General features: G+C 42.1%; 1 protein-coding gene across 10 annotated transcripts in view; it reads right to left on the bottom strand.

Annotated features, from left to right (window-relative positions):
- Positions 1–26,063, bottom strand: part of LOC140210127 (6-phosphofructo-2-kinase/fructose-2,6-bisphosphatase 2-like) — a 103,889-nt gene that overhangs the window by 76,154 nt on the left and 1,672 nt on the right. For 8 of the 10 annotated variants that reach the window (XM_072278979.1, XM_072278986.1, XM_072278982.1 and 5 more), the window contains exons 2-4: positions 14,659–14,753; positions 8,860–8,985; positions 2,523–2,619 (exon numbers count right to left, since the gene is read on the bottom strand). In XM_072278979.1, the coding sequence (XP_072135080.1) occupies positions 2,523–2,619; positions 8,860–8,985; positions 14,659–14,695 (260 nt within the window). In that variant the 5' untranslated portion in view covers positions 14,696–14,753. Of the gene's footprint in view, positions 1–2,522; positions 2,620–8,859; positions 8,986–14,658; positions 14,754–23,298; positions 23,353–26,063 lie in introns of those variants that run through there. The other 2 variants (XM_072278980.1, XM_072278981.1) reach the window with 2 other exon arrangements.

Raw genomic sequence — 26,063 nt, 5'->3', positions numbered from 1 at the left:
GGCAGGGCTGGAGAAAAAACACTGAGGAGTAGGTTTGAAAGGTGGGGGGAGGGGAAAGAAAAACAAGGGTAAGGTGAAACTTGGAGGGGGGAATGAAGCAAAGAGCTAGGAATTGATTGGTGAAAGAGACAGAAGGCCATGGAAGAAGAAGTGGGGGGGGAGGAGCACCAGAGGGAGGTGATGGGCGGGTAGGGAGATAACATGAGAGAGGGACACGGGGATGGGAAATGGTGAAATGGGGAGGGGGGGCATTACTGGAAGTTTGAGAAATCGATGTTCATGCCATCAGGTTGGAGGCTACACAAACGGAATGTAAGGTGTTGTTCCTCTAACCTAAGTGAGCCTCATCATGACAGTGGAAGGGGCCATGTTTGGACATATTGAAATGGGGATGAAAAGTGGAATTGAAATGGGTGGCCACTGGGAGATCCCGCTTGTTCTGGCAGGCAGAGCGTAGATGCTCGACGAAGCAGTCTCCCAATCTACGTAGGGTCTTGCTGATATACAGGAGACCACACTAGGAGCAGCAAACACAGTATATGACCCCAAAAGACTGAAAGGTGAAGTGTCACCTCACCTAAAAGGACTGTTTGGGGCCCTGAATGGTAGTGACGGAGGAGATGTAGGGGTAGGTGTAACACTTGTTCTGTTTGCAAGGGTAAGTGCCAGGAGGGAGATCAGTGGGGAGGGATAAATGGACAAAGGAGTTGTGTAGGGAGCGATCCCTTCGGTGTAATAAATGCTAGGCACGGAGGCTGGTGGGGCGGAAGGTGAGGACAAGAGGAACCCTATCCCTGGTAGTGCGGCGGGAGGATGGGGATAGAGCAGACGCGCGTGAAATAGAAGAGATGTGGTTGAGGGCAGCATTGATGGTGGAGGAAGGGAAACCCTTTCTTTAAAAAAGGACATCTCCTTTGTTCTATAATGAAAAGCTTCATCCTGAGAGCAGATGCGGCGGAGATGGAGGAATTGAGAAAAGGAGTTTGCGTTTTGCCTTTTTACAAGTAGCAGGGTGGGACGAAGCATAGTCCAGGTAGCTGTGAGAGTTTGTGGGTTTATAATAGATATCAGTAGATAAGATGTGTCCGAAGATAGAGACAGTGAGATTGCGTAAGGGGAGGGAACTGTTGGAAGTGGATCAGGTGAATTTGAAGGCATGGTGGAAATTAGAGGCAAAGTGGATGAAATTAACAAGTTCAGCACGGGTGCAGGAAGCAACACCATTGCAGTCGTCGATGTAGCGTAGGAACAGTGCAGGACAGTCACCAGTGTAGGCTTGGAACATAGACTGTTCCACGTAGCCGGCATAGCTAGGACCCATGTGAGCACCCATGGCTACATCTTTTGTTTGAAGGAAGTGATAGGACCCAAAAGAGAAATTATTTAGAATGAGGACAAGTTCCACTAGGCGGAGGGGCACTGTTTGGGTCTGGTGTCCAGAAAGAAACTGAGAGCTTTCAGGCCTTCCTGGTGGGGGATGGAGGTGGATAGAGATTGGACATCCATAGTAAAAATATGATGAGGGCCAGGGAACGCTCTAGATCTTTCCTTTTCTTTTTTTTTGGCGTGTGCATGCGTCCATGTGTGTGCGATGTTGGTGGGACGATGTCTTTTTCATGCCTTTACAAGGCACGGAGCGAGAGACAGACTGTGTGGCACGCCACTCCTCAGACAGACATTTCGCAGTATTTTTCTCTTTATTTTACAAGGTCGAGTTGCGATCTTGACACTCAACCCGGCACGGATGGAAAGCGTACTCGGGAGCGGCCCCAGCTGGATTCGAACCCAGGAACCTCCATTCCAGAGTCCGGCGCTGATGTCATTGCGCCACCAGTCGGCCCCGCTCTAGATCTTTTCAAGGATTTCAGGTTCCCTGGCCCCCGTCATCTTATTTTAATTCCACTTCCCATTCTGATATGTCCATCCATGGGCTCCTCCACTGTCAGAATAAGGCCATGCTTAAGTTAGAGAAACTACACCTTATATTCCGTTTGGGTGGCCTCCAACCTGAAGGCATGAACATCGATTTCTCAAACTTTCAGTATTGCCTCCAACTCCCCCTTCACCATTTCCCATCCCTGTCCCTCTCTCATGTTATCTCCTTGCCCGCCCATTGCCTCCCCCTGATGCTCCTTCCCCCCCCCGCCCTTTCTTCTTTCTTCCATGGCCTTCTGTCTCTTTCACCAATCAACTTCCTAGCTCTTTGCTTCATTCTTCCCCCTCCAAGTTTCACCTATTGCTTGGCATTTCTCTCTCCCCTCCCCCCACCTTTCAAATCTACTCCTCAGCTTTTTTTCTCCAGTCTCCTGCCAAAGGAATTCAGCCCGAAATGTTTCTTTTCCATAGATGCTGCAAGGATTGGCAGTAAAAAGGAGAGAGGGTACGAGATGGGGAAAACTAGGAAGCTGAGAGAAAAAAAACATCAGTTGCAAATCTGTGGTTTCCTAAGATAGCCATTAACTTCCGAACCACTTTGACAGGTTAGCAAGCACACTCAGCAAAGCTGAGAAAAGACAACTTACTTTCTGATTTTCATGGCTTCTTCATTATCATGACGGAAAAATTCATACGATTTGTACGTTTTCACAGCTTCGCGGCGATACTGACCCAGATTAAAAACTGCAAGTCAAAGAGTAAGGTATTAGCAAATGAAGGAATGTACATAGAGAGCAGAATATACTTGGTGAAAAAACTCAATTCTTCAGTCCAGTTCCCTGGAATTTTGGAAAATTGCTCTTCTCTTCCTTTGTCAAAGAATCTGTAAAACATTCTTTGCTCTGTTAGCACATGCACACACTCCTTTACTTGGGCATCACTATTCTTCTCGAATGAAACCTCTATAAGAATAATGAAATTTGAGATTACGCTTGGCACAGAAAAGAGAATCTTTAATCCAGGTTATAATAGGCTGAAAACTGAATCACAATAAGTTATAAGGTAAACTTTTAATCCAGGGTCCTGTTGAAGGGTCTTGGCCCAAAAGGACAACTGTTTACTCCTGTCCATCGATGCCGACTGAACTGCTGAGTTCCTCCAACATTTTGTGTGTGTTGTTCTGGATTTCCAGCATCTGCAGAATCTCCTTTGATTGAAAGGTAAATCTGCAATGGCAGAAGTTCCAGAGAATATTGCATTAAAGGTAAAAGTTTGCTTTGTGTTATCCAATATGGTCAACATTTGTGGGAAGTGATAGTGTTCACAAAGGCCTTGAAAAAGTGCATGGAATGTGAAAATTTACCAGCTGAGGAAGTTAAATTACAAAGACAATTCAATGCAGAAAGTTTGAAGTTAATAACTCATCTCCTTCTACCTTAGGCCACAAACTTATCAATCACCCCTGATGAGTTATTAACTTCAAACTTTCTGCATAATCACTCAAAGAGTTGACCTGCATGTGCATGTAACGAGAGCTGTATAACTAACCTCCCTCTACCTTAGGCCATGAACTTATCAATCAGCCCTGCTGTGGACACTTTCTGGAGGTCCAAGATCCGTATGCTCCACGACCGCTGGACTAAGTGTGTAAATATAGGAGGGGACTATGTTGAAAAATAAATGTGTTAGGTTTTCTAAAATTGAATCCTTCAAACTTAGGCCACAAACTTATCAATCACCCCTCGTATTTCATTAGGAGTTTGAGGAAAATTGGTCTGTCAGCAAAGGCACTCGCAAATTTCTACAGATGTTCCGTGGAGAGCACTCTAATTGATTGCAACACTGTCTCGTATACAGGGGCAACTGCACGGGATCGTAAAAAGTTGAAAAAAGTTGCAACCTCAGCCAGCTACATCATGGGCACAAGCCTCCCCAGCGTTGAGGACACCTTCAAAAAGCAACACTTTAAAAGGACGACATTCATCATTAAAGACCCGCATCATCCAGGCCACGCACTCTTTTCATTGCTACCATCAAGGAGGTGGTACAGAAGCCTGAAGATACACAGGCAATGCTTCAGGAGCAGCTTCTTTCCCTCTGCCATCAGATTTCTTCAATGGACAATGGACCCATGGACACTAAATTGCTATTTTGTTTCTTTCCTCTCGTTTAACACTACTTACGTAATTTTTATATATAAGAAACTTTTATTGTAACATTGTTTTATTATATATTGCAAAGAACTGCTGCTGCAAAACAACAAATTTCATGACACATGCCATAATATTAAACCTGATTCTGATCCCGAATGCCGTGGTTATGTACAAGACAAAGGGAATGTCGCCCTCTACCTCTGGGGAATTTAAGTACAAGCAGGCTGAAATGGTGTGCTGGCTGCAGAAAAGCTCTGGGCATCATATATTACAAACAACAATTTATTATCAAGGTACATATATGGCATCATATACAACCTTTAGATTTGTTTTTCTGCGAGCATACACAGTAAATCAAGAAATACAATAGAATCAACGAAAGACTGCATCCGACAGGGCATTTAATAACCAATGTGCGAAAAACAACATTTGTGCAAATACAAAAGAAAAACAGGGAAAGAAAAGCAATAACTATCAAGAACATGAGATGAAGAGATCTTGAAAGTGAGTCTGTAGGTTTTGGGCACAGATCAGTGACGGGATGAGTGAAGTTATCCCATCTGGTTCACAAGCCTGATGGTGGGGAGGCCTGAGGCTCCTGTACCTTCTTCCTGATGGCAACAGCAAGAAGAGAGCATGTCCTGGGTGGTGGGGGTCCTTGATAATGGATGCTGCTTTCCTGTGACAGCACTCCATGCAGATGTGCTCAATGGTGGGGAGAGCTGGGCCATATCCATTGCCTGCTGAGTTCTTCCAGCATTTTGTGTGTGTTGTTTGGACTTGCAGCACCTGCAGATTTTCTGTTCAAGGGAATAGATGCTTCCTTGGCAGGCCATGATGCAACCAGTCAATATACTCTGCACCGCATACCCAAACAAGTTTGTCAAATCTTCGCAAACGTCTAAGGAAGTAGCGGTGCTGCTGTGCTTTCTTCTTAATGGCACTTGCATGCTGGGCCCAGAACAGATCCTCTGTAATCATAAAATCAAGGACTTTAAAATTGCTGATCCTCTCCATCTCTGATTCCCCGTTGAGGACTGGCTCTGGTTTCCTCCTCCTGAAGTCAATAATCAGTTCCTTGGTCTTGCTGACATTGAGTTGTTGTGGCAGCACGTTTTTGCCAATGAGAGGAATTTGTGCCTTATTTTCAGTGTCTTCCCTGTGTTGATTTTCTCAATTTTCTCCCATTTTGTAGGGAAACTTTCAATGATGAATGAAAGCATAAAAAGCAGCAAAAAAAAATGGTGAAAGAGGTTGCTAATCTCAGTGCAAAGATGTCTAATTAAACAAGGGAATTTAAGGATTTTAATACTTTTAAATTTGTCTTGTCCCTTTGCAGCTCTATTTATGATTATATTCTGGTTATTACTTTGTGTTAATGAAATGTTGGGCTCCATATTATGGTATTAGTTGGGTATGAAATTTATCACGTTCACCTTCACATCTATCCACAATGCAGTTTGAACCCTGGTACATACCACTGCTTCATTCAGGACTCCCATTCAAGAAAGAGTCACTTGCTTGAGCAATTAGTTCAGCTAAGTTCAGGTACTAAATTTCTTTTCTTTTCCAGTTTTGTGTGAGTTAACCCTGATAGAATGTTGCTGCATATTGATAAAACTTAAAAGCTATGCTATCAGAAGGTCTTCACATTCTCAAGCAACGGTTCCCAACTTGGAGTCTACGGACCCCTCGGTTAATGGCAGTTAACCATAAAAAGAGAGTCTTTCACTACAGTTCAGCACCTGGGTTAAAACTGATATTAATTGGTGAATCTACAGAATGACAGTGGGTTACAAACTAGAAAGGTATTCTTGGACTACCTTCCTAATTAAAACAATGCTACCAAATACCATTCTCTAACAGTTTCCCTTAAGTTTCATACAGCAGTATCTAGATAGAACGTATGCTGAGGGACTCTGTAGAATATGTACGCTCTGTATCTTCATCTGATACTATGAGTAATTCAATTTTTCCTCAGAATAAGGACTAGGAGCAGGAGTCATCTGGCCCGTGGAGCCTGCTCTATCATCCATTAACATCATGGCTGATCTGGTCTTGGACTCAGCTTCACCTGCCTGCCTTTGCCCCATAACCCTTAATTCTCCCACTATGTAAAATCAATTTAACTGTGTCTTAAGTATATTTACTGAGGTAGCCTCCACTGCCTCCTTGGGCAGAGAATTCCACAGATTCACTCATTCAGTATGTGCTATGCTGTATAATGTAGACAATCATGGTCTTGACCGTGATTGCTCTTGGCAAATTTTTCTACAGAAATGGCTTGCCATTGCCTCCTGGGTAGTGACTTTACATAGGGGTGACCCCATCCATCTTCTGAGATTGTCTGCCTGGCATCAGTGAATGCATAACCAAGACTAGTGATCTGCACCAGCTGCTCACATGACCATCCACCACCTGCTCTCATGGCTTCATGTGACCCTGATTGGGGGGCTAAGTAGGTGCTATGTCTTGCCCAAGGGTGACCTGCATGCTAGTGGAGGGAAGGTGGTACAATAGCCTCAGGACTCACACCACCAGGTTCAGGAACAGTTATTTACTCCTCAACCATCAGGCTCTTGAACCAGCATGAATAACTACCCATCCCAACGCTGAACCGTTTCCATAACGATGATGGCGGCACGAGGGCAGCACGCGCAGCCACTTTGGTGATGATGTCTGTTATCTGTCAAGTAGGGGACCGTGCACAATTCTGATTTGATGGAGACGGACGTGAGAGGATGGAGGAACATCTGGAAAACTTCTGAAATGCCCACTTCGCTGCCACTGCTACTGTGTGGTAACCGGAATCTCCGGAGCAGAAGGCCCCGAAATCCTCGGCTTTGCGTGTTTCAGCGGCCAGGGCCAGGTCGGAGGCGCTCTACAGGCTGTATCGGAGAGGCTGGTTGGAAGCTCAAAGTTTTCGGATGGATGGACTCAGTGTCGGCTGCTTCCAAGGCATCGGCAAGTTGACGGTGCCTGGAGGTTTATGGCAGGGAGTTTCTTCCTTTTGCCGCCTGCTATCAGGGACTCGGGGACTTTTGAGACTTTATTTACTGTACCCATGGTTTATTCTTCATCAAATTATGGTATTGCTTTGCACTGCTGTAACTATATGTTATAATTATGTGGTTCTGTCAGTGTTAGTCTTTGGTTTGTCCTGTTTTCTGTGATATCACTCCAGAGAAACATTGCATCATTTCTTAATGCATATATGCATTTCTAAATGACAATATAAAAGGACTGAGTGTTCTCATAATCTAATTTATGGACTGACTTTTCAAAGACTTATTTCATTTTCTTGATATTTATTATTATGTTTTTTCTTCTGTGTTTGCACTATTTGTTGCCCTTTGCACATTGTCTATTTGTCCACCCTGTTGGGTGCGGTCTTTTATTGATTCTATTGTGTATGCCCACACGAAAACGAATCTCAGGGTTTCATATTGTGACATATATGTACTTCGATAATAAGTTTACTTTGAACCTTGAAATGTTACTTACAAAGTCCAAAGCAAAAATCATGTAATGGAAATGAACTGCAGTTACTGCATCAGCCACGCAGGCAGGAAAGAAAAGGCAATTGCAGCCTCAAAGGCTGTTCATTTAGAGAAAGGATGGAGCAATGATCACTTGCAGTCCACCCCCAAAAAAGGTTTCCTTTGCTTGTCACTGACCAGCTGAATATTTGGATCTCATATAATAGCAGAAGAAATCTCTATTCTAACGGATATGAACTCCTAGTCACAATGGAAATAAAAAAGAGATCAGTCTGCTTCCATGAAGAGGAAGAATTTAGATTAACTTTCAATAGGACCATGATGGAGAACTATTAAGACATTTTAAATGTCAAACCTTGTTAGCAATTTCAACATGGAATAGAACTAAAAATCATTCCACTGTACCAGCACAAAGATCTACCTTATTGAATAGCGTCAGGCATTATTGTAACACAATGGTCACAGAAATGTGACAATTTTTAACATCTAAATAGTGCGGTGAATTATAATTATGATATAATAATGCTGCTAATGACATACTCAAGTTCAGGCAATTGCAATGGTCACAGAGCACCACAGCAAGAAACAGGCCCTTTGCTCATCTAGTCCATGCTGAACTGCTATTCTGCCTAGTCCCATCAACTTCCAAGTGGATTATAGCCTTCCTAGCCCTCCCATCCATGTACTTATCCAGACTTGTCTTAAATGTTGAAATTGAACCTGTATGTAGCACTTTGCTGGCAGCTTGTTCCACACTCTCACCACCCTGAGTGAGGAAGTTCCCCCTCAAGTTCCCGACTACAATAGCAAAATAAGTAAATGGAGGCGTGCTGGAGTCAGTGCTGAAGTGGTGTCTCCACACAAAATAATAAAAAGGGAGATTAGATTAGCTTTATTTGTCACATGTACATCAAAACATACAATGAAATGCATCATTTACATCAAATCAAAACAGCAGGGACTGTGCTGGGCAGACCACAAGTGTCTCCATGATTCTGGCATGTCCACAACTTACCAACCCTAAGCTGTATGACTTTGGAATGTGGGAGGAAATCGGAGCACCCAGAGAAAACCCAGGAAGTCAAAGGGAGAACGTACAAAATCCTTACAGACAGTGGTGGGAATTGAACCATGATCACTGGCACAGTAAAGCGCAGAACTAACTGCTACACTTAATGTGCCTCCCACATTGACAATTAACAAATTCCCTCCCCCGCCACACGGATGGTGCCTGACCCATTGAGATTCTCCAGCAATTTGTTTTTCTTATGCTCCAAAATAAGAGCTCGAGGGATTGAATTTATCATCTTGCATGCGATCCTTTGACTTGCCTTTGGTGGGAACTCCAATCCAGTTGAGGTACCGCGTGAGTTTCTTGGAAACGTAGGTCTTCCCTCGAGCTGGCAATCCCACCATTATAATCAATGTAGGAGAGTTGGTCATGTTGGATGCCCATGCTATAACCAAGAGAAAATGATAAACAGATACAGGAGAATAAAAATAAGTCCTATTTAACAACATCAAACAATGGTCATAATAATAAAAGAAATACCAAACTTTGCTGAGTGATGGGACTGTAGACAAAAGTCTTGTTGCTAGAACAGCAAGCTATTTACTGATTACCTGTGTTGTGCCCTACATGCGCTTCTAATTAAACTTTCTTAACTTATTTGTGGTAATATTTTGTTTTATATGTTGTGTGTGATATATATATTGTAGGAGCATCTGGGTCATAAGAAATAGGAACAGGAGTAAGCCATTATGCCTGCCGAGCCTGCTCCACCATGCAATAAGATCATGGCTGATCTGGCCGTGGACTCATCTCCATCTGCTTATCTTTTCCCCATAACCCTTAATTCCCCTACTATGCAAAAATCTATCCCACCATGTCTTAAATATATTTACTCAGATAGTCTCCACTTCTTCATTGGGCAGAGAATTCCACAGAATCACCACGCCTTGAGAAAAGCAGTTCTTCCTCATTTCCATCCTAAATCCACTCCCCCCAAATCTTGAGGCTATGTTCCCTAGTTCTAGTCTCACCTACCAGTGGAAACAACTTTCCTGCCTCTATCTTATCTATCCTTTCATAATTTTATATGTTTCTATAAGATCTCCATATGATTTATAAGATCTCCAGAAGAACGTTGTTTTGGTTGGTTGTAGTTATGTACAGTCAGATAACAATAAACTTAAACCAGACAGGATAGTGTACATTATGTGTAATACAGTTTCTGAAATTCTTCTCTTTCAATGCTTCCATCCCATAGACATCATTGGTTCTAAGATGTTCAACAGAGAAGATGTTGCTGTTGACAAATGGCATTTCTCCACAACCCTGAAGAGGTTTTCTTTTGCTGGTCCCTGACCTACCAAACCCAAACATTTCCATCTCATATACAGGTTGAAGATATCTCTACTCCTACATAAACTCCTAGCCACAATGGAAATTAAAAAATAAATTTGTCTGCCTCTGTGGAGAGGAACAGACCTTATGTCGGCTTTCATTACAGCCACAATGGAGAGCTGTTTAAATATCAGAAGTTTAACCTTACTTAGAATTTCAACATTGAAAAAGTCAATAAACCTATTAACCTCTTTGCTGAAACCTATTACATTAAACAGCAGATAGCAAGTAACGTGACTTGATTCCACAATGTTAAGGACATTGGAATGAAGAGCATGGTACGAACAATCCTTGGGCATTGAGGATATAAACATTAGTTATCTAAAAGGTAATTTAAATGTGTGCTGTATGACTCCATGACCCACAACTAAATTATCTTTTATTAAATGAAACTCAAAGTCAGTCAGAAGACAAAGTCGAGTTTATTGCCATCTGCACAAGTTTGTGTGCACAGATGCAATGAAAAATTGCTCGCAGCAGCGTCACAAGCATGCAGCATTATATAAGCAACATCCACAAGAAAAACAAATTATACATAAATAATACAAAATTACACAAGAAAGAGCACATTTAGAAGAAACAAAAAGTCCACTGCAGTGCAAAGTGATGAGGTAGTGATGAGAACTGTGCAGGTTGTTTCGAGAACTGAGTGGTTGAAGGGACAGTCGCTCCCCTAGAAAGCTGGTTTGCTGCACCAAGTGAGCTATTTGAAAGATAATGGCCAGAAGTAGACACGTTCACCACTGCTTGAAGTTTTCAGCTTTGTTCAGAGCTTTGCTGGGACAATGAAGCAGTCCATGTCTATATGCAACAAAAGTTGGAGAACATTCAGGTTTAAGTGAATATAGGAATAGTTGTACAACACAAACACAAAGCATTCAATATCTTTCCTCAAGGTTTAGAGTCACAGAGATGTACAGCACAGAAACTGGTCCTTCAGATCCTAATGTCTATACTGACCTTTTTATGCATATTTACACTAGTCTCTTTTCCCCACATCAGGATGAGTTTTGTACTGCCTATTTAAATAAAGTATCTGATTAAATAGCTCTTAAATATATGTCTGTTTGTTTATTTACTTACTTATTGAGATACAGTGCTGAATAGACCCTTTGAGCTATGTCACGCAACAACCCCTGGTTTAACGCTAGCCTAATCACAGGACAATTTACAATGACTAATTAACTTACCAACCGGTACGTCTTTGGACTGTGGGAGGAAACCGGAGCACCAGGAGGAAACCTATGTGATCATGGGGAGAATGTACAAACACCTTGCAAACAGCAGTGGGAACCGCTGATGCTGTAAAGTGTTGTGCCAACCACTATGCTACTGTGCCTTCCATAATTGTGTGAGTCCACCACCTCCTCTATGAATTAATTTATTATGGACTGAGGTACAGTACAAGTCTTGTCTTGCAAACTGCTTGGACAGATCAATTCACTACAATAGTGCACTAAGGTGGTACAAGGCAAAACTGTAACAGAATGCAAAATGAAGTGTAGCAGTTACAGGGAAAGTATAGTGCGGATAGACAGTAAGGTGTAAGGTCGTAACGAGGAAGATCACTGGGTCAACAGTCCACATTATCATATGAAGGGACCGTTCTAACAGTGTGGTTGGAGTTGTCCTTGAGCCTGGTGCTACATGCTTTTAGGTTTCTGTATCTTCTGCCTGATGGGAGAGACAGAAGAGAGAATGTGGGATTTGATTATGCTGGCTGCTTTACTGAGGTAGTGAGAAGTGCAGACAGAGTCCATGGAGAGGAGGCTGGTTTCTGTGATGTGCTGAGCTGGGTCCACAGCGCTCTGCAGTTTCTTGCGGAACCTGCTTGTTCTGGATGTTGACCACTTTTCATGTAAAAACTTCTCTCTCAGATACCCTCTAAAGCTCATTCCTTTCACCTTATAACAATATGGACGTTTCTGGACAAGCATACAGACCAGAAACTGTAACAGCATTCCCCAGTTGCCCTCATTTCAACCTAAAACCACATGTTTATTCACCTTCAAAAATTTGCACAGAGCTTTCTGGCCAAGGCAGACAGACTTCATGTATCTGTCCATTCCCACCCCCCCCCACCTCAATATCACTGTATCACTGGCCAACAGCAGGCCAGCATATGCAGAGGAACACCATCACCTCAACTATAACTTCATTCCCGTGCTGTTATTGAATCTACCTAGAGATATATCTAACAGGTTTGAAAACATTAAAAAGCATACTGCATGTTTTTAAAATCTGCAGATGCTGGAATTTCAAGAAACACACATAAAAGTCGCTGGTGAACGCAGCAGGCCAGGCAGCGTCTCTACGAAAAGGTACAGTCGACGTTTCAGGCCAAGATCCTTCGTTTAAAAAATTTTAAAAAAATACAAAGCCAACATGCCAGCCGACAGCTTTACACTGTGCAGCTGCTGGGGTACGCCTCTCTATTCAAAGCCTACCTGGGAGGTCAAACATTTCTCATACATTAACCCTTTCTTTCTAGAATAATTCTTATGCGCCATGTCTGGACTCTCTCCAATGCCAATGCCTTATAAAGACTCAGCATTACATCCTTGCTTTTATATTCTAGACCTCTCAAAGTGAATGCTAGCATTGCATTCGCCTCCCTTACTACCGACTCAATCTGCAAATTAACCTTCAGGAAATCCTGCACATGGACTCCTGTCCATCTGCACCTCTGATTTTTGAATTTTATCCACATTTAGAAAATAATCTATGCCTTTATTCCTTTGACCAACATGCCTAAGTAGACGCTTCACACTACATTCTATCTGCCACTTCTTTACCTATTCTCCCTGCTTCCTCAACACCCATCTTTGTGTTGTGCACAAACTTGGCCACTAATGTGAAAAGGAGTGGTCCCAACACAGAGCCCTGCGAAACTACACTAGGCATTAGCAGCCAACCCGAAAAAGCCCCCTTTGTTCCCGCTCTTCAGTGACCTTTCTGCTGCTCCCTCACCAGTACCTGTACCCGTGACAAGTTCCACATAAACACAATGGAGGGGGGACCAACGGAAGTGAATAACTATGACCAATATTCCAAAAATAAAATAATACTCAATCCAAGAGACAAAAATACAGGGTGAAAATTTAAAAAGCTGAGAACCTAGAGCAAGGGGCAATTGTCACTTCCCACAGCCTGCCAGTTTAATTCTCTGTCTCTCAACAACTAACCTATGATCTATATATATTTACAGTGAGGTACAGTGTAAACCTGAGGATCAACTCCTTATCTTCCATCTCAGCACATGGCAGCCACCTGGAATCAGTACTAAAACGATTTCAGGGAACTTGATTTTGCTGGATGGATCAGTGGTCCATATGTGATATCACCTCAAATTACCTTTTTTCTATTTTTGGATTTTCCCTCATGAAATAGAGGACCTGACCTGCCCAGCGGATCTTCCTACTCTGCCTTTTATAACTCCCACATTCTTGTGTCTAAACTGTTCCCATTCACTTGCTTACAGCTCATTCAACAGTCAGCTGAGATTTATACTATCAGAAATATTCCATTCCCTCACCCTCACTACAGCATAATACACTTTATTTATTTATTGAGATACAGCGTGGAATCCAGCCGTGCTGCCCAGCAACCCACTGATTTAATCCTAGCCTAATCGTGGGACAATTTACAATGACTGATTAACCTGTGGGACAGTGGGACGAAACCAGAATGCTCGAAGAAAACGGACGCACTCATGGGGAGAATGTACAAACTCCTTACAGGCACAGGAGGAATTGAACCTGGATCGCCTGTTCAGTAATGCATTGTGCTAACCACTATGTTATCCTACCTGACCTAGTGAGTACTTACTTCAAGATCTGAATTTATTTTAGATATCAATATAGCACTGGGAAAGTGGTTGATGGATCACAGTTTGGTATGGCAACCACTCTGCCTGAGGTCACAGAAATGCAGATAGTAGTGAACACAATCCAGTCTATCACACAAACCAGCCTCACCTCTGCTGCCTCAGTCTACACTTTCCACTGCCTCAGTAAAGCAGCAAACATAATCAAGGACCCCTTCTACCCTATCATTGTCTTTTTTGCTTCAATCTCACTGTTATCAGACTGTTGAACAGACTGAACAACTCTCAATCAACTATGAAATGGCCTTGACTTTGTCTACCAGTGCCGCACTTTCTCTGTAACTGCAACAAGATATTTTGCATTATGTGTTCTTTTACTAACTTGATGTTATTATGTTTGGCATAATTTGTCTGGTTGGCACATAAATCAAAAGCTTTTCACTGTATCTCATTGCATGTATCATAATAAATCAATATCAATAAAGATGGTTCTAGTGAGGTCGTTTACATCGCAAAGTTCTTCTTTTGAATCACATCCAAGCTTTTTAATATTTAATGAAATGCAATGAACATATTAACTAACTTTAAAAGATAAAAACATAACTAGGGGACAATTGTGTAAGACAATGTGCAATAAGATGCCAGTAGCAAGACAAAAGCAGTAAAATAGCTCCTTTGTGAAGCAAACTCTGGGAGAGAGCTCTTATAGATGTGGGGCATTAAGACATTGCTTAAGAAAAGTGAAAGTTTTCTGACTGAGAACTTTGTAACATATCTTTGTTGTTATGATTTCTCTCTATTTTCTCAAATTAGCAAATTGTTTTCACACCTTACTTAAAAGTACTAAATTTCTAAAGTGATATTTAAATGGAAGTATTCTGGCCTCTAATTACTTACATCTTCTATTTACATGCAGCATCTTATTTTTCTTCATGCTCAGAATCTTCGTAATTTTATCTGAATTCTTCTTTCAGAGAGATGTGAATATTTTCCTTGACAGCAAAGACACGACAGGAGAAAATTCAGAGCTGTTTTACTGACAATCTAGGACTTTACATGTATTAATATAGGAGTAAGGAGCTTCACAATTAAAGACGACATTCTCAGGGAGTGAAGCAAATTCATACTCACTTGGATGCTGAAAATGAAAGACCCCGCTGACACATGTTCACTGTTCAGAGCATTCAGGTGTGCTGCGAAAGAGCTTTGACAGTTTTGCTGCTGATGGTAGCTACAGGTTCACTGAGACTTGTTCTCATCAATAAAATGCAGCTAGCCTCTGCATCTTAGTCTCTTCCAAATCACCTATACTGCTATGATATACCACAGATCTTCTTTAAAACAAAAGATTTGCAGTTGCTGGAAATCCAGAGCAACACACACACAATGCTGGAGGAACTCAACAGGTCAGCAGCATTTAAGGACAGTCCATAATTTGGGCCGGGACCCTTTATCAGAACCGAAAAGGGTCTCTGTTCAAAAATATCATCTTACTTACAATAAGCTGACAAGGCCTATAGTTTATGAACTTCGGAACAACAGTAAGTAACACCACTGAAACGTGCACATCCTGAAGAAGGGTCTCAGTTACTACCCCTCAACTATCAGGCTCCTGAACGAAAGGGGATAACTGCACCCATTCTATTTCTGGTGTTCCAACAACTGATGGATGGTTTCACTTTAAGGACTCTTTATCTTGTTATTTCATGCTCTCGTTATGCATTGCTATTTACTTATATTTGCATAGTTTGTTATTCATTGATCCTGTTTACAGTTACTGTTCTATAGATTTACTCAGTATGCCCATAGGAAAAGGAATCTCATGCATGATGACACGCGAGTACACTGATAATAAATTTTACTTTCAACTTTGAAACAGTGAATTACAGCAAGTATCTATACATTAAATTGTTCAATTAAATAAGTAGTGCAAAAATAGAAATAAAAAAAAGTAGTGAGGTAATGTTCATGAGTACAACATCCATTCAGAAGTCAGAAAGTAGAGGGGGAAGAAGCTGTTCCTAAATCGTCCAGCGTGTGCCTTCAGGCTTCTGCACCTCCTTCCTGATGGTAGCAATGAGAACAAGGCATGACCTGAGTGATGGGGGTGGGGGTGGGGGGGGTCCTTAATGATGGATGCTGCCTTTATGACACATCGCTGCTTGAAAATGTCCTGGATTGATGGAGGCTAGAGCCCCTGTAACTGTAACAAAAACCAATTTCCCCCGGGATTAATAAAGTATGACTATGACTATGATGAAGCTATGTTGCAACTTCATTCGGCTGGTTTTGTTTCTAGGTTTGCTTGGTACTGTCCTTGGCATACCCCTCTGCACCTTTCGTAACAATATAGTGAGGATGATGCTGAACCTCCAGCTGTTAGCTGCTTCCCCCCCAGCAACATTCCTAATGAGATGTGACAGAACCGCAAAACTTTGAACTGATGTACTGGTTGCACGATCACGTGGTTCAGAATCAGGTTTAATATCACTGACGTATGTTGTGAAAGTTGTGTTTGCGGCAGCAGTGCAATGCAATACATAATAATAGAATAACATTACAAGAATGTGGTGATGCACATTCCCACTGCAGATGATTGCCCAGTTTTGAGTTGCTGCCTTTGATCTGAGTTTGTCTCAAATCTCTCAAGAGCAGTGCCAAACAACTAGACGAGTGGCGTCCCAATGTGACCCCGGGATTTGCTACTTACAAGAACTCTGAGCCGGTCATTTCTATCAAAGCAATTTTGGACAGATGTACTTGTCACGGGTACGTTAGCCAGGACAAGGTTAAAACTAGCCCTTATGTTGGTTAACTCAATACATCTGCTACAGACCCAGTACACATGGCATTCTGTTCTCGAAAACACAAATGCCCAAGAATGGAAAAGCCTACAAAAAATAGTGGATACCCAGTTCATCACAGACAAAGCCCACCCCACCACTCAGCACATCCATGAGGAATGCTGTCACAAGAAAGTAGCATCTATCATCAGGGACATCCACCATCCTGGCCCTGCTCTCATCTTGCTGCTGCTACTGGGAAGGAGATACAGAAGCCTTGGGTCCCACACCACCAGGTTCAGGAAAGTTATTACCCCTCAACCATCAGTAGAGTTGAGGGGTAATAACGCCAAGACCAGAGAGCCCAACCTCAGAATAGAGGGGCATCATTTTGGAACAGAGATGAGGAGGAATTTCTTTAGCCAGAGAGTGGTGAATCTGTGGAATTCATTGCTACTGGTGGAGGTGAAGTCATTGCGTATATTTAAGGCAGAGGTTGATAGATTTCTTGATTAGTCAGGACATGAAGGGATACGTAGAGAAGACAGGAGTTTGGGGCAGAGAAGAAAATTGATCAGCCAGATGAAATGGTGGAGCAGACTTGATGGGACCAAGTAGCCCAAGTCTGCTCCTACATCTCATGATGGTTAACTTCACTCATCGCAATGCTGAATTGACTCCACAACCTGCAGATTCACTTCCAACACTACAACTGACATTCTCAGTGTTATTTGTTTACTTATTTATGTTTTTTTAAATTTGCACAATTTGTCTTCCTTTCAGTATTTGTGTGTAGTTTTCCCATTGATTTGTACTTCTTTGTCCTACTGTGAATGGCAGCAAGAAAATGAATTCAAGGTAGCATATGAGACACTTTTGACTGGGGAGAGGTCAAAAGTTCAAGACTCCAGCAACTAGGCTGTGTATTAAGTTCCTCCTCTACCTAATAAAGTGGGCTTCTGCTGTTGTGGCCCATCTACTTCAGGATTTGATGTGTTGAGTGTTCAGGGATGCTCCTCTGCACACCCCTGTCATAATGCATGGTTGCTTAAGTTGCCGTCACCTTCCTGTCAGTTTCAACCAGTCTGGTCATTATTTTCTGACCTCTCTCATTAACAAGACATTTTCACCCACAGAACTTCCACTCAGTGGATTTTTTGTTTTTGATTTTTGCACCATTCTCTGTAAACTCTAGAGACTACTGTGTGCTAAAATCCCAGGAGGTTAGCAGCTACTGAGATACTCAAACCACCCCATCTGGCACCAATAATCATTCCAAGGTCAAAGACACTTAGATTATATTTCCTTCCCATTCTGATGTTTGGTCTGAACAACAGCTGAACTTCATGTCCATATCTGTGGGCTTTTATTCATTGAGTTGCTGCCATGAGTGGCTGATTAGAAATTTGCATCAATGAGCAGGTGTACCTAATAGAACAGTCAGTGAGTACATAAGTATTTCTAAGTATTTTGAAGGGTTGTGGCTCTACCAGTTTCTTTCAGTTTGTGTGTTCTCCACAAAGTGAAAATACTGCAATGTGTCCCTATAAATCTTTAACCAATTACTTGAAACCTATGTCCTAAACTTCACCCTCTCCACTAAGGTAACTGGGCCTTTCCTAATTTATCCTATTTGGTCTCAGTGTAATATTGAAGAAAACTTTCTCGTTATATAACTAGGATCAACTTTTCTTTAAGCTGTATTGACATGAAATTGCAAAGTTTTAACAGTGTTTTATCCAGGGTTGGTGAGAGGAGAGAGGAACGAGATAAAAACAAGAGATTTTGCAGATATTGGAAATACAGAGTAATAAATACAAGGTGTTGGAAGAACTCAGCAGGTCAGGCAGCATCTATGGATAGGAATGAACTCTGGTCTAGACTACTGAGACCTTAAAAAGAGAACATTAAAATTAATTCTAAAAGATACAGGAAGCCAATGGAGAGTAGCTCAGACTAGTATTAAGATTACAGAAGTAATGGGATATTGAGGAATCCCAGTGTACGGACCTAAGGATCCCTGAAAGTGAATTTTGGATACAATTTCAGAGTAACACAGAGTAATGATGGAGGAACTCGTTAAGTCAGGCAGTATGTATGGAGGGAAACAAACAGTCGATGTTTTGGGTCGGGGCCCTTCATCAGAACTGGCAAGGAAGGGAAAAGGCAGAATAAGGTGTCGGGGGGGGGAAGAATTTCAAGCTGAAAGCTGACAGGTGAAGCCAGGTGAGGGGGAAGGGAGGTAGGTGGGGGAAAGGGATTGAGTGAGAAACTGGTACGCGATAGATGAAAAAGGTAAACAGCTGAAAGAGGACTGACAGGAGAGGAGAGGGGACCACAGGGGAAATGGAAGGAGGGCATCAGAGGGAGGTGTTAATTGGCCTTGTTGCAACATGCTCAAAATGCAGGAGGAACTCAGCAAGTCAAGCATCTATGGAGAGGAATAAGCAGCCAAAGCTTCAAACGGGACCCTACATCAGGGGTGTTCAGTATTGAGGAAGGTACATTAACAACATTTAAAAGCACTTTAACAAGTACATGGACACAAATGGTTCAGAGTGATACAAGTGAAATGAGACTAAATGGTCATCTCGGTTGTCATGAACCTCTTGTGCTGAAGGGCCTGCTTGATTTCCTTTTCATCTGCTACTCCATATCTGTTAATTGACCACTGGTTACCGCATTCTTATGGATTAACATTCAAAGTAAATTTATTATCAAAGTACATACATGTCACCATATACAACACTGAGATTCAGTTTCCTGTGGGCACACAAGCAAATGCATAGAATAGTAATTATAGCAGCATCCCTCCAAGAGGACCACAACCTTGTCATAGGTTTGGAGGCTTGCATGCCTCAATGACCTGGAGAGCTATGTTGGCTGGAGCCAGGGCTTTATGCTTTAGCTCTTGGTAGGGTCACCCACGCCAAACAGGCCAAAGGGTAGAGGCCAGACTAAGAGTGGTCCACCGGTCCTCCAGATTCAGGAGTTCAGCTCTGGGCTAACAACCCTAACTAGTCAAATAAAACTGTTATGTAAGCAGCAATGAAGAATCCTTCTACACCTGAGTGACTGACAGTAGTGAAAACTGAGAGGAAACTACCGACATGCTGAAGGAAGCCCTGAACACTGCCAGAGATGGAGGACCTTAATTGCTGCTCTAAACGCCAGCGTTGTGAAGGGCAGTGAGGAGATAACCCGATCAATGAAAGATCAACCGAAGTGCAGAAGACAACATCCGTGCAAATGCAAATATAAATAAATAGCAATAAATAACGAGAACATGAGATAAAGATTCCTTAAAGTGAATCCACCCAGGTCATGCTCTCTTCTCACTGCTGCCGTCAGAAAGAAGGTACAAGAGCTTCAGGACACACACCACTTCAAGAATAGTTCCTACCCCTCAACCATCAGGCTCCTGAATAGAAGGGGATAGCTTCACTCATATACCTCATTATTGAAATGTTCATACAACCAGTCATACAGCACAAGACAGAGCCCACTCAGCCCAGCTCATCCATACAAACTGTAATGCCTACTTATGCTAATAGATAAAAACCGCCGAGATGATTATCGGCACCTCCCTTCCCCTATTTGTGACATTTACCATGAGCGTTGTATACAACGGGCCTGAAGTATTGTTGAGGATCCTTACTGCTCATACCACAGTGTCTGCCTCATACCATCAGGAATAGGACTGCCAGACTGGGTAACAACTTTTTCCCTCAGGCTGCGAGACTGATGAATCACCGCATCACCACTGAGGTCTAGTCGCTCCAATGAGCTGTTATTGTTTACCATAATGTTTAGTTTTTACTTGTGCTGTGCACAACATGCACATTGTATTATATTTTATTAACTTATTTATGGTAATATTTTGATTTCTGTGCTGTATGTGATATATGTTTTATGGGTGCACTGTGGTCCAGAGGAATGTTGTTTCGTTTGTTTGTACACAGATGACAATAAACTTGAACTTGATTTGTCCACCTCAATGCCTCTCCTACCCAAGCACCTGTTCAAACTCCAATTTAACATTGTAATTGTACCTGCTTCCACCACCTCCTCCTCTGGCAGCTCATTCCAGATGTTCACTAACCTGTGTGTGAAAAACATACCCTTAGACCTTCACCTGTCTCTCATATTATGCCACATCACCATTCCGCAGGGAGTTCTGATTTGTCGATGTCCTCAGGGAGGTTCTACAAATCTGCAGTGTGGCCCTGCCTAAACACCAGAATTGTGCTCCTCCCTACTGATTAATCAAGTACACAAACATCTGCTGCAGGAACTTAACAGGTCAGGCAGCATCTGTGGGAGGAAAGAAATTGTCAACATTTCCTTGAAACTCTGCATCAGTCCCCTCTTTATCCTTCTGAACCCCACCACACACTCCTCCTAAGTCAACCACTCATTCATCCTTGTAAACCTTCTCTGGAGTCTCTTCAGGGCCAACACATCCTCCTTAAGACATAGGACCCAAAATATCTAACAATATTCCAGCTGCAGTCTGAACAATTCCTTTAAACAGTATCCATTAACTTTTATGTCAACTGCAAAATTACCAACTATTCCTTCCATACTCATATCCAGATTGTTGATGGACATTGAGGGCCCCAGCATCCATGCCTGCGGTACACCACCGGTTACGGGTTTCCATTCACAGGGAAAAAAAACCTTCACTATCACCTTCTCCTCCTATTACTACTAATAACACCTTATTTATTGATCACTTTCCATACAGATGTCGTTCAAAGTGCTTTACAATGGATAAAATGCAAACATGAAAATGAAAGACAAAAATATGTGAGTTAAAAGCAAGGTTAAATGAATAGGTTTTGAGCTGGAGTTTAAAGGCGTCAACTGAGTCTGCATCCCTTACAGTTTTAGGCTATTGAGTTCCACAGTTTAGGAGCGCAGTTCAAAAAAGCTGACCTGCCAATTATCTTTTGAGGGAGATTGTTTAAATTTAAGAGACCAGCAGAAGACCAACCTGAAAGCTTGAGCAGGCTTATAAAATGAAAGTGATTCTGTGATATACTGCAGTCTCAGACTATTAAGAGCTTTAAAAACAAGCAAGAGAACCTTAAAATCAATTCTAAAAGATACAGGAAACCAATGCAGAGTAGCTAGAGAAGCCAATTATAGAAATAATGGGATATTGAGGAATCCCGGCGTACAGATCCAAGGATTCCTGAAGGTGAATTTAGGAGTAACACACTCAAAATGCTGGAGAAACTTAACACGTCAGGCAGCATCTATGGAGAGGAATGACCAGTCGATGTTTCAGAATGAGAGACTTCATCAGGACTGGAAAGCAATTTATCAACTTTCTCTGGGTCCCATGGGCTCTAATTGTTTGGATCTTCTCCATGTAAGACCTTATCCAAAGCCTACTGAAGTCAATCTAGACCACATCAACTGTACTGTTCTCATTAGTACAGCTTGTTATCGTTTCAAAAATGTCACTCAAATTGCTCACAAGGATATCCTCCGAACTAAACAATACTAGCTATCTTTTTGCAATCCAAGCGTAGATTAATTCTGTCCCTCAGAAACTTTTTCCAATAACTTTCCTATCACTGGTGTTAGATCCACAAGCCTAAAATTACCTGGCTTATTACTGCATCCCTTCTTGAATAACAATAAGACTTGTCACCTTCTAGTCACTTGGCAGCTCACTCCACGGCCAGCTGAGATTTAAAAATCTGTTAGAGCTAGAGCAATCTCCTCATACAGAAGTCTGGGCCATTTCTCATCAGGCCATGGGGCTGATCCACTTTTAAGTATGCTAAGACATTTAATACTCCCTCCTGTTTAAATGCTTTTTTTTTTAGAAAGAGCTGTTCCTTAATCGTGTTAATGTGCTGGAACTATACGCAGCTACCATTCCTATTAACAAAAACATTGGCCAAAACAGACAGAAAGAGAATAAAGTCAACTACAACTTTAATTGCACTTGTTGCTAAGTGCACCAAAATGCTGAAGGAACCCAACAGGTCAGGCAACATGTATGGAAGGAAATGAACAGTTGATGTTTCAGGTTGAGGCCTTTCATCAGGACTGGCAAGGAGGGGGGCAGAAGCTAGGACAGAAGTTGGAGGGGGGGGGAAGGAGCTCAAGCTGGAAGGTGACAGGTGAAGCCAGGTGAGGGGGGACAGTAGGTGGGTGGGGGAGAATGGGATGAAGTGAGAAATTGAGAGGTGATCGGTGGAAAAGGTAAAGAGCTGAAGAAGGAATCTGACAAGAGAGTGGACCATGGGGGAAATGGAAGGGAGGCACCAAGGGAGGTGATAATTGGGCTTGTTGCTACATGCTCAAAATGCCAGAGGAACTTAGCAAATCAGGCAGTATCTACAGAAGGGAATAAACAATTGACATATTGGGCGAAAACCCTTCATCAGAATTGGACAGGAAGGGGGCAGAAGCCACGCCCTTTTTGATCATCTTAGCCTTGAGCCAGAAATTAGGGATTGCAATGATTGGCTAACAGACAAAGGTTCTTGTCAAGCTTATATTACGAAGGAAAGAGTACAGATCGTCTAGGAAAGAATTGCGTGATTTCTTATGCGCAAACACTTAGAACCATAGGATCAAAGAAAAATTGTAAATGTTGCCATGCTTCTGGTGCCAACACAACATGCCCATAACATACTCGTGGAATGTGGGAGGAAACTAGAAAATCTCCCAGTCATGGGGAGAATATACTATCTCCTTATAGACAGTGGTATGAATCGAACCCTGATCTTACCAGCAGCTGTAAAGCAGGATGCTAACATGTCACCCTTAAGCTCCTCAGCCCACCACACCTGCATCAACCATGATGCCAATCTTCCTGTATACGGTCCATATGCCTCTATTCCCTACATGATCACGTGTTGGTCTAAACGCCTGTTATTCTTATCTGCTTCTTCCACATTCCTTGGTGGTGCATTCCAGGCACATATTTCTCTGTAAAAAACAAACTTTGCTCATAACTTATTATGGTGTAACCTTCTCAAGGGCATTTTGAGATTGGGTCAGTGTACGAAGCCAACATTCCTTGAATGAACAGAAATATCTGTTAACACAAGCTAACAGCTTCTATTCAGCCTTCTTCCAGCAGCTTGAATCCCTGTGACAACTGGGCAAAGCAAATTGCTTTAATGTTTAAAATCTGTTCCAGTGGTTCACAGGCGAGAACATTCAATGCTGCCTGGATTAGTGAATCAAGATTCGCCTCAATGAATAGCCACTCGATTGAACAAGTTCCTGTGACTATTCTCAGTTTACAAGCACAGCTACTCCCTGAATTCTCACTGTCAACCCGCGGGCTTCCGCTTCTCTTCAGGCTAAATTATCTCCATTCTCAATCAAGAACAATAGATTTTTGGACATTAAGGGAATTGAGGAAAATGGGAGAACACCAGAAAAAAAAAGGAGCTGAGGTTGAAGAACAGCTAAAATCTTGATAAATAGTGGGATGGCTTATTCCCGCTCTGAGCTTTTACATTCTTGCAATCCCCCTGTAACCAGAACGACTTTGAGACTGGAATTTAATAGTAGACACATTACTGTAGGACCCACAATGATTTTTACAAGACTTCATAGTCTAATGATCTTGTAAATAATATAAAAGGAGCTAGCCAACCTGATGCCACCTGTCAGCACTGCACAGACACATATAACCCTGCATGTGACAAACATAACTCACACAGAATAATCCAAAGAAAAAGGAAAGCCATCTTAACTTTGACTGATACCTTTTGTCTTAGTAGGTATCAAATGTTGAAGTTTAAAACATTACAATCAAAATATACTCAATTTTATTCAGGCTTATTCTGAGTATTAGCAATAATACATTCCATGAATATTCAGATTTAAGTGTACAGTTATCTACCATCGCCTTACTTTCTATAACATATAAACTCCATTGTCAAGCAGAATGAAGGTGACTGGATAATTCCTTGCCCAATCAAGCTTGATAATCATGACTCATAATTAACCTCAGCAAACAATTCATATGCAATCCTTCATTCAAAGCCAAAAATGTTTCCTCCAGTCTTTAAACATCCAGGAGATCTTCAAGAGGTGGCTGAGAACGCTCACCATCCAAGCCATGTCCTCTTTATGTCATTACCATTGAGTTGGTGGGGTAGGAGCCTTAATAAACCTGAGTCTGATTGTTTTCTGCAAAACACACTGTTTGCTGGCTCATATTTTCTACCCTACATCAACACTGGCTGACGGAGAGAAACGAGACTGCAGACGCTGGTATCCAGAGCAACCATCTGCTGGAGGAAGTTCAAGTTTATTGTCATTCGACTGTGTAGACGTATACCACCAAATGAAACAATGTTCCTCTGGACCAAGTTGCAAAACACCATACATATAACTCATACGCAAACTTAAAGTACACCACAAATAAAATAGCAAAAATAAAATATATTCCAGAAGACTGACATTTAGCATAAGGTGTATTTACAGCACATTAAAAAAAAATAAAATGACGTTTCATACATGATCCAGAGAAGCAAGCAGCACTTGTCTATGGTTCAGGTCCATCCCGACTCCTTTCCTACTTGACCCAATGACTTCCTCCAGCAGATTTTTTGTTGCCCATTGACTAACCGATGCTACGAATAACTCCAGTGTTCAAAGGTCATGCAGATTAAATACCAATGCTTCCTTTGGCCTCCATTTTCAACTGAAAAAGTCACTAAATCACAGCAAAGAGAAATGTCACAGCTGTGAACAGCTTGAAGTAAAAGGTATCAAGACACAGGTGTTGGTTGGATACACGACGAAAAATATGAACCAGCTATCAACATACAAACTGTTGGAGGGTCTCAGACAGCTGGGGGATGCGAGAGAAAGGAAGAAAAAACCCATATGGATTGGTGTGCCCGACAGTCACTGTTCTTACCAACACCTCCTATTTCACTTGCTTCCAAGCCAATGGTATGAACAGTGAATTGTCCAGTTTCAGCTAACCCACTCCAAGAAGTCCACGTAGGTTCTTTCCTCCATGGTCATCTATCACCCCAACTTCCCAAGATCCATTATCCTCCTCCACCTAGTTCCATCTGCCCATCACTCACATGCATCCACCTGGGTCCTCCCTTGGCCAACCCCAACTACTTATGCTCTCATCTGCCAACAACCTCTCCCTTACCTGGCTCCACGTTGCTTGCAGCCCTTCTCTAGCTTTCCCCTCTCCTGGCTCCACGTGCTCAATTTCTTTTTCCTCATCTGTTTCCCCCTGTCACACACCAACTTCTGTCTCAAACTACAACCCCCATACACCCCCAGCTCCATCTACCATTATGTCCCACCTCACCCAATCCCTATCAGCCACCAACTTCTGTCTCAAACTATAAACCCCAGCAGCTTTATCTGATTGACTATAAATGAACAAAATCAGCGCAGACATCTAGTGCAGATAATGGATGCCTTCATACAAATCTTTTGACTATTTCATCTTCCAAATTTTCATTTCCATTGCAATATTCAAGATTATTGATACCTTTAAATTTT

Source organism: Mobula birostris, chromosome 14 (assembly GCF_030028105.1).
Source record: "Mobula birostris isolate sMobBir1 chromosome 14, sMobBir1.hap1, whole genome shotgun sequence".
NCBI lineage: Eukaryota > Metazoa > Chordata > Chondrichthyes > Myliobatiformes > Myliobatidae > Mobula > Mobula birostris.
The sequence above is the reverse complement of the archived record's forward strand: the minus strand, read 5'-3'. Positions and strand labels throughout refer to the sequence as shown.